The sequence below is a fragment of the Pleurodeles waltl genome, chromosome 7 (assembly GCF_031143425.1).
Source record: "Pleurodeles waltl isolate 20211129_DDA chromosome 7, aPleWal1.hap1.20221129, whole genome shotgun sequence".
In the NCBI taxonomy this organism is placed as follows: domain Eukaryota; kingdom Metazoa; phylum Chordata; class Amphibia; order Caudata; family Salamandridae; genus Pleurodeles; species Pleurodeles waltl.
This window is the reverse complement of record NC_090446.1, coordinates 63,926,024-63,941,944: the sequence shown is the minus strand read 5'-3', so window position 1 is coordinate 63,941,944 and position 15,921 is coordinate 63,926,024. Positions and strand designations below refer to the sequence as shown.

At 40.0% G+C, this 15,921-nt stretch overlaps 1 protein-coding gene across 1 annotated transcript in view; it reads right to left on the bottom strand.

Moving 5' to 3' along the window:
* Nucleotides 1–15,921, bottom strand: part of LOC138303635 (alpha-2-macroglobulin-like) — a 168,610-nt gene that overhangs the window by 64,428 nt on the left and 88,261 nt on the right. The window contains exons 13-18 of the mRNA XM_069242932.1: nucleotides 14,346–14,412; nucleotides 13,445–13,590; nucleotides 12,616–12,765; nucleotides 11,014–11,184; nucleotides 8,410–8,500; nucleotides 3,614–3,734 (exon numbers count right to left, since the gene is read on the bottom strand). Coding sequence (XP_069099033.1) covers nucleotides 3,614–3,734; nucleotides 8,410–8,500; nucleotides 11,014–11,184; nucleotides 12,616–12,765; nucleotides 13,445–13,590; nucleotides 14,346–14,412 — 746 coding nt within the window. The remainder of the gene's footprint in view (nucleotides 1–3,613; nucleotides 3,735–8,409; nucleotides 8,501–11,013; nucleotides 11,185–12,615; nucleotides 12,766–13,444; nucleotides 13,591–14,345; nucleotides 14,413–15,921) is intronic.

Sequence of the window (15,921 nt, the reverse complement as noted above, 5' to 3'; positions counted from 1 at the left end):
ACTGTGTGCAGTGCCATTTTTCTTAAATATGCCTCTTATTGTATAAGGAAGGGAAACGTGTTGCTCCCAGAGGGGTACTATAGATCATTCTTAAGCTAGCTCATAAAGCTCAACCAGGGATGTCTTCCATTAAGGGTCTTGTGGGGAATTAATTTTGGTGGTCTGGTGTGGAAAGGATGATAGACAGGACAGTCAGAGAATGTAAGGTTTGTGCAAATAGTGAGAAGATGTTGAGGGTCAGTGTTGCACTTTTGAAATGTATGGAGAGGCCAGAGTATCCTTGGCAAACCAATTGCATTAGATGTTTCTGGCCCATTTAAATTTCTACTCATGGTTACTCGTTTTGACTTAATTATGATACATTATCATTCTAAGTGGGCGAAAGTGAAGTTTGTTTCGCAAACGTCAACTAATGTCGTCATCAAATCTTTCAATGAGGTGTTCGCCAGAGAAGGATGTCCATCAGTTTTGGTAACGGACAATGGAGTGCAGTTGACATTCTTTGAAATAGAAGCGTTTCTCAGGCACTGTGGGGTTAATCATGTGACTACTGCATTATATGAACCACATGAGAATGTTAAAGTTCAAAGGTCTAAGCATGTATTAAAAAATATGTCAGATGCAGGAGGAGATTGGAGAAATGTTTTGATACAGAGGGTGTGGATGTATTGCATCACTCTTCTCACAACAGGAGCTAGTCCTTTTGAACTGTTAAAAGGTCATGAACCAGCCTCCAGTTCATGTCAGTGGTAGTTTAAGGAGAATTGGGGAAGAGTGAATGAAAGGAGTGATGTGAGAGATGTCGTGACAAGGGTGAAGTGTAAACAAAATACGTCCAAGGAATGGTTTGATACCAAATGAAAGACGAAGGCTCAAATCAAAATAGGAGATTGGGTGAAGATTCATGAACATGGAATTGTACATAAAGGGATTTCCAAGTATGGAAAACCAATGAAAGTGCTTAAGGTGTTTAAAAATTGTGTGATTAAGCAAAATAGGAGAGTATGGAACGTAAAAAGAGTTGCCAAGTGTTTTGGGACTGGAATTGAACATGATGTCAGCAGAAAAGATGAAGAAAGCATGGAAAGCTTTCTTGTGAGGTTTGATGAAACTATACAAAATAATCACCATAGTGGTGAAAGCACTTTTAGTCCTGACTTTACTGATTCTGTGGCTTCTGGAGTTTAGGTAGCTGGAAGGATTAGACGGCCACCAGAGAGGTTTGCTGACTTTGTCAAATAAGCCATACATTTATACTAGTTGTAATTATATAAGTATAGTTAATAGTTTTGTTCTCGCTTATTCTTCTTTCACTTTGAAGGGAGATGTGTTGTATAATACATATCAAGCTTTGTGTTCTGCATTCCATGAGAATGTTGATCATGGAATGCTTAGAGAATGCTCTGCTGTGCTGCATAATAAACCTACTTTCTCTTTACTTGGAGTGGACTTATTTGGATTGGAGTTTTACAAGCACCCTATGTCGCCTTCATAAGGCATCACTAACAACAAATAAAGCTGGCAATACAAGTATCCTCATCCAGCCTCGACAAGAGCAGATAAGACTTCCTGTCTCTCTTTCTCTCTCTCTCTCTCTCTCACTCACCATCATTATATCCGGCTTTGCTCATCCTGCTTCTTCAGGAGCACCACAAGCTGAACTACTTTGTCTCACCAGCAAAAATAGATACTTCCCTCATACATCATCACTGCTGACAATACAGGTTTCCTCACATAGCCTTGACAACCCCTGGTAAGCTCCTCGTGTTATTCCCTATGTTAGGATAAAACTTGTAATAGGCGTTATCACACACATTCTGTATTCTACGGTGTTGGTTTTCATTGTGTGCAATAATTATTGGACATTAAACCATGGAACTTATGATGGGGCCTGGGTGTATTAATTTTCAGGTTATCCTGTGTCTGAGGACATTGAGATAGGACGGGATGGGTGTGAGTGATATTGAGGGAGTGGTTTACTCAAGGGGAACATTTGGCCTACCAGAAGTGTAGCCATGCGGAATGGTGCTGGTGAAGGTGTTACAGGTGCCACCACCTGTACCAGCACTGTAGGCCAACTACCCTTTTTAAGGTTCGCAAGCTGAATCCGTAAACCACATATATATGAGTTGGACTATTTTGTTCAGTCTTTTGTTTATTCCACCCTACCACTTTCCTTTAGTTTGCTTAGTGGGCTAATTTAATAGATATTTTACCTTCTTTTGATCTTCCTTTGCAATGGTAAGGGGAAAAGAGGGCTACATCAGATACTGGCTAAGATTCTGGGTTTTAGAGGATTGACTAAGATTGCTTGTTTGGCACCCTTTGGTTGGCATTTGGAGTCCAAGGGGCAGATTTACAAGAAAGTGGTTCATCGGTCCTGATGCGTCACTTTTCTTGCATCCCCTACCGCCACTTAACGACACCATGGTTGTGCCATATTTATAATATGTATCACCACAGCAGTTGTTAGCACAGTAGTGTCAAACATTTTGACACTGTTGTAGTGCTTTGCTGCACTAGTGTCAAAAATTTTGAAACTAGTGCTGCAAAGCACAGGGAAGTCAATAGAATACTATGGGTGCCTTATTTTAATGCCTGCATAGAGCAGGCATTAAAAATGATGGAAAAATGGTGCAGCGAAAACTTGTAGGTTTCACTGTGCCATTTTATCGGGCCTCCTGCGTCCGAACACCCCCTTGCATACATTAGGCCTGATACAGGCATAATGTGGCACAAGGGATCACAAAGTGGCGCAGTGTACTTTGTAAATATGGCACACGTGAAAAGCCACCTTAGTGACACCTTAGCATAAAAAAAATGATGCTCTAGCAGCACTATGAGGTGCTAAAGTACCACAGGGGGCTTGTAAATCTGCCTCTAATTTTGAGAGCTGTAATTTGTGCCAGAGTTTTCCTCACTAATGGTGCTATTTACTTTATCCACTGTGTACCTCACATCTGATTGGGCAGGTGGCTTTCAATATCTATAATTTGTAGTTTCTGTCCAGTCCATCAAGAGCTTGTATATACCCCTGCAAACATTAACATATATTCCTACACCACAACTGATTGTATAAATTGTAATGAATAAGGTATCTGAAAAAAAGTCTATGGTTTTAATTTTTGTTATGATTTACTTTTAACAAGACTGATACAATGCTTCATATCTGAGGGAGTTTGATGTTTTAGTTGAACAGTGAGGAGGTACCTACATCAGCTCTTCTCGTGGTTTCCCTCCGAGGTAAATGTTCACCAATAACACATGCACTAGTTGAAAGGAGATGTGGAAAAAGTGAGTGGCTTCTACATGAAGCACTGTATATATATATACAGTTTATACCAGGCCAAACGTGGCATAGACAATGGTGCATGGAAGAGAGTTGAGGATGCTGGGCATTTTCCTGACCATGAATAACAAGGAACTGACTGAAGGATTGGAGGAAACAGGCAGGTATTGTTTTGTGATGTGGGACTACTGATCTTTTCTGTTATTGCGGAATCTCTGTGGCCAGTAAGGAGATACTTCACCTTCTCGCTCCCAACAGATCGGGTGGATCTCAAGATGTTGTAAGGCACTAGATGACTGGTAAAGAAGACTAAGAGTTACTCACTCAGTGGTCTTCAGATCCCATATCCAGGTCTCTGGGAAGTAGCTCCGAACTGTCTCTATTGCCAATTCTATGAAACCTTCACCCATAGATTCCGATCGTGCTAACATCATTGGGCTAACCTCTGTGAAAACAAAGAACTTTAGGCATAGAAGCATATTTAAATGAAAAACTATATTACGCATTTTAACTGGGAAAGCAATAATATTTCATTCTGAAGTGTAACTCTAGGCTGTTGAAATCTTGTTACACAGAATTCACTGGTACCTTCAATCACCTCTACACAGTCATGATCAGATCCATCCCATCTTTTTTAAGCTAATTCCAATGTGCCTTTACATAGGGGATTAAAAAAACACTATCATATGTAAAAAGCTAATTAGAATTCAGTAACGAGTTCTGTGACCATACAGAGAAACAGGAGGAATGAGGAATGGGGAATGAGGCAGAATTCATCGTAGGAAGAATTTTACTCCTAATAATTTTGGGGTCATCACACTTCTCACCTTTCGATTTTTAATCAGTGGTTTCTTGATTTCTCTTGTGAAAGAGGTACAATCTCCGCAGACATGAACAATAAATGTGGACTCAGTACTGTGAAAATGAAATTTCCACTAGTCTTCTTGGAAGTGATTCCAAAACACATTAGAAGCAGTCAAATATAATATTTTCAAAAGGAGTTGTAGTTTAGAATATGATGGACCTGGGAGATACATCCTTCAGATGACCTTTCTCATAAAAAAAGGCTGCTGCTATAAATGCCTCATGCATGCCTCATAATTAGCTAAAACTGTAAATGTTTAGTTTAGGTCAAAGTGGCTGAAAGGACTGCCCTTTACACCATCGGCTGGCTCTGGTAGAGGTAGCTGATGTCACAACTCAACTGTAATAACTTATTACAGTAGAGTAGAGAAGTGATGTTGATTTCTTATTACAGTTGAGTTGCAATGCCTCGACGTGACTGGAAGAGAAAACCAAAGACAGGTTTTATTGATTTATTTCAGGCTTTTCTCCACTTTGTAGTGCCTATTAGAACATTGCTCCTTCTACTTAGTACTGTAAAAAGCAAGTGTTACTCACAGACACTTTAATCTGTTAATCATTTTTTACTTTGGAAGGAAGAAGGGCTAATTTGTTCCTACCAGAATTTCAGTTTATTACCTGCACTAAACACAGATGTAAGCACTATGAATTTAACTCACATAGCCTACTTGATGTTGCACCCAGTTTCATGTGTCAGCCAGTTTCCACTAAAAATGTTCTAACAAAGTTTACCTTTATAGACACATTCTGTAATATTACACAGTCTGTAGATACGAACATTACCAACCACCTATAGAGGAGTCCAGCTGCTATGTGAGTGTTGAAGTCAAATAGCAATTGGCACAGAGCTCTACTGTTCAGGGAGCTGTTATCTGGAGTTTCCTTTGAGTGGGACGTTTCCGACTTAGGTGCACCTGCCCTCTGCCCTTTTTGCGACATGAAATCTCTGCGTGTTCCTGTCACTTACAAATGTGGCATGGGGTTTCCATTGAGATATTTCCACGAAGTAGGGGTGGGACTGACGGTATGGAGCAGTATGCTTTCCTGCATGTTGGGTGCCCTGAGAGACCACCTTCATCTGGAAGACCTCTAAGGTTTCTGTTTTCTTACATATTTACTGTAACTGTGTGGTAGAGATGTGTCTGTTATTGGAAAGATTCAGCACATAAATTGGGTCTTACTCAATTCCTTGAGCTGGATCAGGGACAACACTTAAGGGAAGGTTTGCCAGCTGTAGGATGGACAAGACCTTTCTTAATTTATGCTGATGTTTGTCAGTATCCAGCACCAGCACATATTGTACAACACCTACAGTTATTTAACAAAGTCCAACAAATGGTGGCACTGTATGCCCTTATTTAAGAAGAGCAAATCTGTAAAGTATTACATACAAAAAGCAGGGTACTATAAAAATATGATAGATGTAACATTTATGGGCCATCCATAGATCTTTAAATGCCCTGCTGTAGTCCACAGTGGCATAATTATATGAGTGTGAAGATTAGAAGGTAATGCAGGCACTGACATTTGGAAACAGTAGTAGGATTTGGAGGGGGTTACAGCTGCAGCAGAAATTACTTAGGCCCTGGTACTTACATTTAAACAAATTAAGCACCGAGTGGGCCGAATTTCAACACACATGAAAGCCTCCTAATACTCCATATCACTCCCACACTACTGGTTATCCAACTGAAACTACCAGAAATCAGACTCTGGAGTGTGGCAGAGGCTTTGAGACTAGGGTGTTTAAGTACTGAACTCGGAGAGGCCCTGCTGTGAGCCCTACTGTGACAGAACATGTGCTATGAAAAGGAGATAACATAAAATAAAATAACATAACATAACAACACATAACATAACATAACACAACTTAACATAACAAAACATATAACAAAACATAACAAAATATAACAAAACATAACAAAACACAAAACATAACAAAGCATAACATAACAAAACATAACATAAAACTTAACACAAAAAATAACATAACAAAACATAACAAAACATAACACAACACAAAACATAACAAAACATAACATAAGAAAACGTAACAAAACATAACATAACAAAACATAACACAAAACATAACATAAGAAAACATAACATACCAAAACTTATAACAAAACATAACACAAAACATAACATAACAAACTAACACAACACAAATCATAACAAAACTTAATATAACAAAACATAACACAAAACAAAACATAACAAAACGTAACATAACCAAACATAACAAAACAGGCATAAAACATATCAAAACATAAACAAAATCCAAAAAAAATGCATTTGAATGATATTTGGGCAGCACTTTTAGACAAATTGCAACAGGGAATCATGGGAGGTGAGTATGGCAAGCCATATTGATAGGAGAGTAGAATCCATCAATAAAACAGATAGTTTGGGCTGAATAGTTTATATCATCACCTTTCAGTGATGCACAAGGCCCCTACTAGTCAGTACCATGTCCATCATCCTCATGCAGTTTCTTTTTTTTTCCAATCTTCCATCCTGGTCAGATGGGAATTATCAGCTAAAAATTGGAAGGGAACCAAGAAACTTTGAACATTGCATCTGATCAGGTCAGAAGATTGGGCGTCTGTGTGAGACTGGACATCTTTAAGTTACATTGTGTGAGGTAGGACTGCAATTACAAAGGGTGCTGGTAATCGTGATTTGGGAGCATTGATGCCTTTGGGTGTGTGTGTGTGTGTGGGGGGCCCCAGGAGTGGACTAGCAGGAATAGATATTGGGTAGTAGCAGTGTTCATGAACTAAGCTGACTCTGTGGTTCTCCTTCGGGTCTCACTTCTGGGTTCAGATTAATCAGGAAATGTATTAATTATTGATATTTACCTCATACGTGATTGATCATCTGATCAGGGCTCACCCCTGAACATTCTGTATCGTTCCCATATGGTTAAAAGTGATCATTTTTCTAGAGAGTTCCACTGTCCTGTGATTACATAATCACAGAATCCTAATTGAAGGTAGAGTTCAGGTGCATCAGCAGTCCAGTCTTGGTAGTCCAGAGTCTTGTGCACAATGAGTTGTAGCAGGTTGGAGTTAAGGCTTGCCAACACAAAAGGTTTTCTGCAACACTCACCAAGTTCTATGGCAACATTATGAATTTTACAGGACTCCAACATTTTATCTTTTGCCCCTTTGTACATTAAAAAACTCAGAAACTTTTCGAGAAATATTCTGCATACATTTTCAACTGGATTAGATTAAAGTTAGAATTTTATAATTTTAAATGTAAAATGATCTTGCAAATGAGCAAAAGCTTTGCTTGGGCGAAGATGAATGTAACTGGGAAACTATGTAATGTTCCCTAAGGCTACAATCTGCACCTTTTCCTGCAAAAATAAAATAACTTAAACAAATACACTTTGCACAACCCTAGTTAGTACTGAGCTTCCTCATTAGTACTAAGTATGTAGCCCTAGGACTGAGTCATCTGGAGGAATTCAAAGATCAGGACTGAGATACATTGGCATAGCTAATTATGTGACCACTGCAATCATGTGGTAAAGGGTTTTGCAATCAATTGTGGTGGACATAAAGAGCCATGCTTGTTGCTCCCAATCCACAATATGTCTAGATTTGACATATGATAAATTACACTTTGACCTCCATTGTACTCTGTTGAGATTTCCAAGCACTGTTAAGAAGTATTCTACTAATCACCGAGGAGATTACAGCTAGTGCAGAATGCCCTACGTTTCCTCATGAGTGCTCCCATTCAGCCAGCTCTAAAACATCTACACTAGGTGCCTTTGAAAGAACATGTTAGGTGTAGAGGCTTAGTGATAAAACATTGAGCTTTCTATCATAAAGCCCCTCAGTGTCTGCCCAACAGATTTATTCCATTTCAACCGGTTATGTCACTTCGGTCTTCCAATTCCCTGCAGGTGGTGGGGTCGTAGTTTCTATTCCACACCAACCGGTTAGGTCACTTCGGTCTTCCAATTCCCTGCTGGTGGTGGAGTGGTAGTTCCTATTCCTATTTGGCTGCCAAGGAGTGGAATGCTCTTCCACTAAAACTCTGGGCCACATGGGACATGGTGCTTTTAAAAAAAACCTTCTAAGACTTGGCTCTTTGGGTCTCGCTTTTAGTTGTTGTTCTTCATTGAGTTAGATCTTATTGTTAGCGCTGGGACAGTGGTGGAGTAGCTGATGAGCTCTATAAAACCCCAAATAATAATAATAATAATAATAACAATAATAATAATAATTCTGTTGCCTTACCCATAGTATCGTGACTATACCCAACACGGATGGTGGAGCATATATGTGGCTTTTGGAATTCACCGTTGGTCACCACCTTCAAACCCATTCCCTGAAAAAAAGAAGACATATCTTTTAGTTACACCATCTGCACTGAGAACACCACACCTTGGAGTACTGTCTTCATTTACAACATATTCTCATGATCAAAACCTTGCACTTGGTGGAGTGAATCCAAGCTTTGCGCTCCCATGAATGACAATGTGGGAGTCACTGTGGCGACACCTTAACGTGAGTCGATTGTTTTCATCATCACTGGTGACATCATAAACTCTACAAGAATCTCAGTTGTGACCTCTCGGTGGATTTTTGTGTCTTTGAGTGCCACCCTGGAGTAAGGAGGTGAATCCTATGTGGATTCCCCAAGGATTCCCCGATCTCTGGTCACACCCAACAGGGAGTGACATGGATGAAGAATGAGCAAATGGATTCCTTTCAGAGGAAAAGGTGGCGACAAATGGGAAGGCACCCCAGTCTGTGTGTGCTTCATGATTAATTACATGTGCTAGATGGACCCTTAGGCAGAGTTACTGAAATTATGCAATTATGCATCTGTGGCATTTTTCACATAACTATGAATTTGCCTCTTGCCACATAATCCATCTTCTGCTGTATAATCTACAGATTCCAAAAACACATTGTTTCTAGGTCAAACGAATCGAAGTTCCTAAACTTGACTGGTCACCTTTCAGTTGCTTGTTGCTGTATTTGTTTGTTTAATTGGTACCAATAAGGTAAAATCCTTTTGCAGACTATGTGTAAAAAGAACAAAATAATGAGTAATACTATCACAAAATGTGCAGCATTACACTGCATACTTTGCCTTTTTGCTGCATAATTTAGTCAACCTGCTGCAAAGTTTGGCCCTCTTCTGCCGCATTATTCCAGTGGCCCTGCCCTTACAGAATGGAAAGGCTGAACAGACACAACGGATAGCAATTAACCAAACAACGCAGCAAAAAAAAACTCATACACAGACCTCATTTTGAGAGGCATGTGATTCCATATCTGGCTGGCATTTCCTATTGCTGGTGCTAAACTCAGAATTATAACTAAAATGGTACAATTTCACACTTGATACCTTTCCCCCAGGCATTTCAACAGCACAAATTTGACAACAGGTCCCTGTGGAGAATGTCAAAGAGGTGTGGAAGTGTGTAAACTCCGACTGCCACACAAATTCCTCATTTCTCAGGGAAAAACCTAGGTGCAACTTGGAATGCCACGCCATTCCTGGACCTCTGAATTACAAATACACAGGGCATTGCTAATTATGGGTGCAGGAAAGATACATCAGGACCCTGGAGTCATCCAGAATGAGGGACTTGCTACAGAAAGATTCTTAATTACTAAAGTGTGAGAACTGAAGTACTTAATCGTACCAGATGGAAGCAGGCTATGTCTCATCTCCTCTATTTAGCTAAAGAAAGTGCTTGGACTAAAGAATGAACTATAAAAATGTTGGGGGAGGGAGAAGGGCAGGAGCAGGTATAACTAGTGACAATAATACATTGTATTACCTCTGTACCCATCACTCATCATTCTGCGTGTTAACCTGGTCACATCTGTATAATGGTAAAGACAAGCTCGATATATTAGAGAGAAGGGCCATCAATATAATGCAATCTTTGTACCACAAGTTGTAAAGGAGACTCAAGAATTTAATCACGTACACTAGGTGAATTCAGGACAGCTGTCCAAGTCCTAGTGATTTCCTATAGAGGCAAGAGCCTCCTGGCTGGACTATACAAAAACACAATCACCACATCTCAAGGTCAACCTACATCATGCAGCAATCCTGATTTCCAAAACTCCAGTTATATCACCCACGTCCAAAAGAAGAACTCAACTGGTGACCATTGGAAACATGCATCCTACAAATCACATAGGGCTCTGACATGAGGCAAATCAAGCCTCGTAGAGATTCATTAAACAAAAAGCAAAACTGCAATCCAGACTTTCGCTGGTTTAGATCCAAGAATAAGGAACCAGATCCTTGAAACCATAAAAATTAATGAATATGGAACCAGATCCTTGAAACCATCAAAATTAATGAATATGGAACTAGATCCCTGGAACCATCAAACTTAATTCTAATTTCCTCTCTTTTAGGAAATGCATTTTACGTGTTGGAGATCCAGCTAACAGATGTGTTTGTCTTCCCACTCCCACCCCTTCCTTGTACCCATGATTGCCACCTCTGCTCCTGTTCAATCCTCTCCTGATTATTTATGACCCTCTCAAACAATTCGAATGTAATGTTGATTTCAGGAAATATTGTTGTTCCTTTGTTAAATAAATAAATACACGCATAATACATACATACATACAAACATACAAAAATACATCATACATACATACATATATACATACATACATATTGACGCATTCACGTTCATAGGGAGAATGGACACACTATAAGAGGGAAGTAGTGCTCAGCAGAAGAATTCTATTAGAGCAAGTAGTCCTGAACCTGTACATGAAGAACACAATCTTTAGAACACTGGCAATGCAATAATCAGAGCAAGATGTGGCGTGTGCAGAGTGAAGAAAGATCAGACTCACCTCCAAAAGATCAGAAACGTCATTCTCATTGTCTAAGGATGATGGATAGTAGATCAGCCCATTCTGGAAGACGGGCTCGGGATTTACACAGGGCGTAAAGTCGGCTTCCTCCAAGTTCCTCCCTCCATGATAATACCCGGTGAGGTCTTTCACTGGAAGCAGGTCATACACCTTTACAGAGAGCATGAGGACATTAGTGTTTGTCAATGCATGATTAGGTGACGTCACTAGCTTCACGCTCTCATCAGACTACTCCTGCTTATAAACTAGTATTTATCTTCTATTTTCTAAGCACATAATGAGGCAAAGAAGAGACTCAAACATCAATAGATAAAGAAGGCGCTGATCTAACACCCAGTTGTCCGGGACAACCGTGGATTCACTATGTAGCACCCGGGCTTCTAGAGCTTTTCCACCCAGGGTATGGGTTTGAGTCAAGTACAAGGTTCATAAGTGCAATCCAAATCACTGAGCCAGTGGACGTAGGCTCTGTGAGGTTTAGATGCAATTTCCCCACCTACCTTTAAAAAAAAAAAACCCTCAGTTAATTTGGATTTTTTTTACGTTTAGGAATTTAGAACTCCATTAATTGAGATAACCAAAAAGAGTAGCACGTATCACTAACAATAGATGCCATTGCTTTTGCTAGTAGGCTGTCTTACCAATAGAGTATTGATAGCGAAATCCACAGTCGCCTTAAAGACGATAATGAAGAAATACTAACCTGTTTGGGAATCAACTTTTTAGGATTGTTGAAGCCCGTAAATTCAGCAAAATTAGAACAGATCACAAAATCTTTTGTGTTCTACGATAATTAACCTAGTATAAATGAGGTTCTTCCTGACTGGTATTCCTGACTGTTATCCTACTACAGAAAATAGGGTCTAAAAAAGAGTCTTTTTTGCATAATATATGCTGCTCTTTTAAAACTGTTGATATCTTTTGGTACAGTGAAAATCACCTCGAGATGATTTGATCCTATAAGTGTACTATAAGTATACTCACTCATTAGTTTTCCTATTAACTCATCTACCTAGAGGCATCATAGTGACAATAGTGCAAAAAACGATTATTTGTACAGCCACCTTTTAATGCAATGAGAGAGGTTAACTAAGACCAAGAAGGGTTGACAGGTGGACACACTTTCACAACAAATGGACCTACACATTGGCATATACACTCTTCCCTTGTACAGGAAAGGCTCAATAAAGGGTTAATTATGTATACAGCCTTTGAACACCAGCAAAACATCTATTGATAAGACGTCCACCACATTTAAGTCATAAAATCCTACAAAAGAAGTAATTAATTACAATAATCTGTAGCCTGCATATGCTGATGCTGCAAAACCTGAGAACAGAGGATTGATCGGGTACCCAATCTTTGTTATTGCAGCTCCATTACTCAGCAGCTACATATATCATAACACATACATTTTTCAGATGTGGAGGCCATTCTTAACCTCCTTAAACACTCACTGTGTCCTACTTGTCCTCTGTAGCAACCTTCACTCAAACACAAAAGGTATGATGTGGCACATCCCAAAACTAAAACTATGCTGGGGAATCAATCACATTTATTGACAATAAAAGAACATCTCACCGAGTCCACTGTCAGTTCTTTCTCTGGTTTCATGAGCAGAACACTCTTGTCAACAGCACGAAGAGCACACAAGGAGCCTGGAGAGGCTTTGACTTTCAAACTGGTAAGTGAGGCGGGTAAGCCCTCCGCATGAGTGAAGTGTAGGTTCACCTGCAATTGCAAACAGCAATGAGATGTATAAAACCTTTCACAATCTTTCAGTCTGTTGTGCTGGGGAGACAGGATCTCCAGCAGTGATATTTGGAGAAATAGGAGCACTTCCACCACTCTTCTGAGGTAAGATCATAGTAAAGCTGAAGAAAAGTTGCCTGTGCGAGGAGCCCTCCTTACTCAGCAAGCACTATATCTATAAGGTGATATTTTTGCCTGCTCATCTTCTTAGTCAGCCAATCATAAGTATGAAAATCTCAGCATTGCTTTACAAATTCCTTAACCAATCAGTCCTAAAATTGATCTGCCAGGCATCCGAGTTCCAACCCTTTTAGTCTTCCAGTCATAGATATAAAAATGTATGAATCCATATGCAACTGTAGTGACTACATTTTCCCATTGAGGTCTAGGCAATTATATAACGCTCCCCACTTCTCTAAGTAAACTCATCACTATAGGTCCCAAATCCTGGAGCTGTGCTGGTTCGTAGTTTAAACTACAGCACTACTATGATAATTCCTGGTATGACCAATTCTCTTGACAGATTAACAGTATTTTACTTTCTTCTGTTTGCTCTTTATTCTTAATCTGTAGATGTTTCCATTATCCTCTATATCTACTGACTCACTTTAAAGCTCATAGACCTCCTCCCACTCACAGTCCAACCCTAAACTCTTACCTTGTTGTTAAAGCTCTTCGCAACTTTGAAGTTTGCCGTGTCTGCAATGACTTCACCACTGGGAAGGAAGGCCAATATTAACATCTTAGCCAGAGGTGCAATATCTATGCTAATATGCAGAGAGAGCATGAAAGTTCCAGGCGCACCTGTAAAGGAATATTAAAGACCAATATTTCATCTGTGAGGGTGAATGGAATGTCTCATTGTAAAATAAATCATCCTTCTTCAAGAATGAAAAAAATCAAAATGTGCAATTGTACCTAAAGAGATTAACCCAGGAAATCTTGACCTGAGTTTACATTTGGCAAGGGATCAAATAATGTAAGTGATGAATAAGGTTGATCCATAGACCATTTTTACACATTTAAGCTGTCTCCTATGGCCTTGTCACATTCCCCCTTTTTTTTCCAACCTATGTGGACCCATTCCCCTGTCTTAGTGTCCCTCACCCATCCACTCTTTCCTGTACACTCTGTCTAACAGAATGAGCTTAGGTCCATTTGAGATGCAAAAGCAAGGTTCTCCCAATTCCAGACTAAGCCTACATGTGTAGCCAAGCATATGGGCCTTCATGTCCAAGAGGGAAAAGTCTTAACACTTCAGCAAAGGTACTCATATTGGATCGGATGACTGCCTGCCCCTCTTTCATATTGATGAGTCACAATTGTAGCAAATTACATTACCATACTGGAAATAGCTGGCATCCATAGGGACTACACTTTCACTATCTTTAGATTATTTATTTGAGATTTGGTACAAGCATGGATTTAACAACGCTCTACAATTGTACTTGTCGATTACAGTGTTACATTTCAAGACTCTTCACACCCAAACCATAGGAAGGCAAGGACAATAAAGTAACAATGGTCATAAAAATAGAAGAAGCTCAACCAGGGCTTACCATGCGTCACGTGTGCCACATCAATGGTGTGTTTGCCATGTTTGGTGATGCCTCCTTTTGACATTAACTGGAAGCAGGGGTGGGTGGGAAGAATAAATACATTTAATTTCTTAGGTTATGAAGGCTGATCCAGAAAGCATTACATTGCCAGTAGAAAAAAACAGGTACAATGAAAGGGCATTAAGAAATCTTTTTAGCACAGACCACATAGCATGTCTCAGTCACATGATGCAAGAATAATGATTTTGGAAGTAGGCTTTCTCCTGGTCAGCCTCAATGGTACCATAGACTTTAATAGGATGTTAATGCTTGAAAACCATCAAAGTTTAAAATATGAGTTTACAATATCACTCTAACACATTGCAATAGTTGGTGGTTGTTGGACCTGGCCCTTTTTAGAGGGCCATCCCCAAACATTTTGCTTTCCTCCTATTATGTTTTCTGACCCTTTTTGTTGATGTTAGGACTCTGAGCACTTTACCACTGCAGATCAGTGCTAAAGTGCATGTGCCCTCCCTTCTAAACTTGGTATGATTGTCGTACACCTAATTGGTGCATTTAATTTACCTCCACGCCCCTTGTACAGTGGTATCCCTATAAACAGGGTCTATATATGAAATGCTACTAGTGGGCCTGCAGGGCAGCTTGCACCACCCACGGAAGTAGCCTTTCAAATCTGTCTCAGGCCTGCTACCACAGAGCATGCAATCACAGTTTACTGCCACAGGGATCTGGCATTTAAATTCAATTGCCAGGCCTAGAACTCCTTTTTTATACATATAAGTCACCTTTAAGGTAGGCCCTACCTAACCCCATGGACAGGGTGCTGTGTATGTAAAAGATAGGACATATGTCTTTATGTACTACATGTCCTGGTAGTGACAACCTATTTGGTTTCTCACTACTCTGAGTGCTGCCTCTTTCATAGGATTGCATTTGAAATCCCCTAATTTATGTCTAAGTGGTATTGTCTAATCTATGAGCTGTGGCATAGGCATGTTTGGAATGGTTGGAATAGTAGTGAGAGATGCTGTTTACTGGTGTAGGTAGAATTTGTATTACCATTATAGAAATGCCACTTTTAGAAAGTGAGCATTTCTCTGTGCTTATGACTCTTGAGTTTTGCAGTTTGCCTCCAATCCACGTCTGGGGCAGAGTGACAGGTGGGGTTTCTGCATACTTTTCAGACAGCCTGTACATGGTGAAGGTGTCACAAGAGTGCATCAATATACTGAATGGTCTTACTGGGCTGGGAGAAGGAGAGGTGGGACACATCTGCATTTGTAAAAGCTAAGCCCTTGCCTCGCACAAAGGGCTTGTTTGCCCCCTTTAGGAAAGTACCCTCTTTCTTGGTATGATTACCCCCTTTTTCTGGCTGATGTCAGTGTGTTTGACTGTGTTCACTGGGATCCTGCTAACCAGGACCCCAGTGATTATGCTCTCTCTCCCAAAACTCTGTATTTCATCCCACAATTGGCACACTGGTGCCCCATTATAAGTTCCCAGTATATGGTACCTAGGTACCTACGGCATTGTGGTTCCACCCATAGGGAGCCCAAGCAAAGGGTTCTGCAGG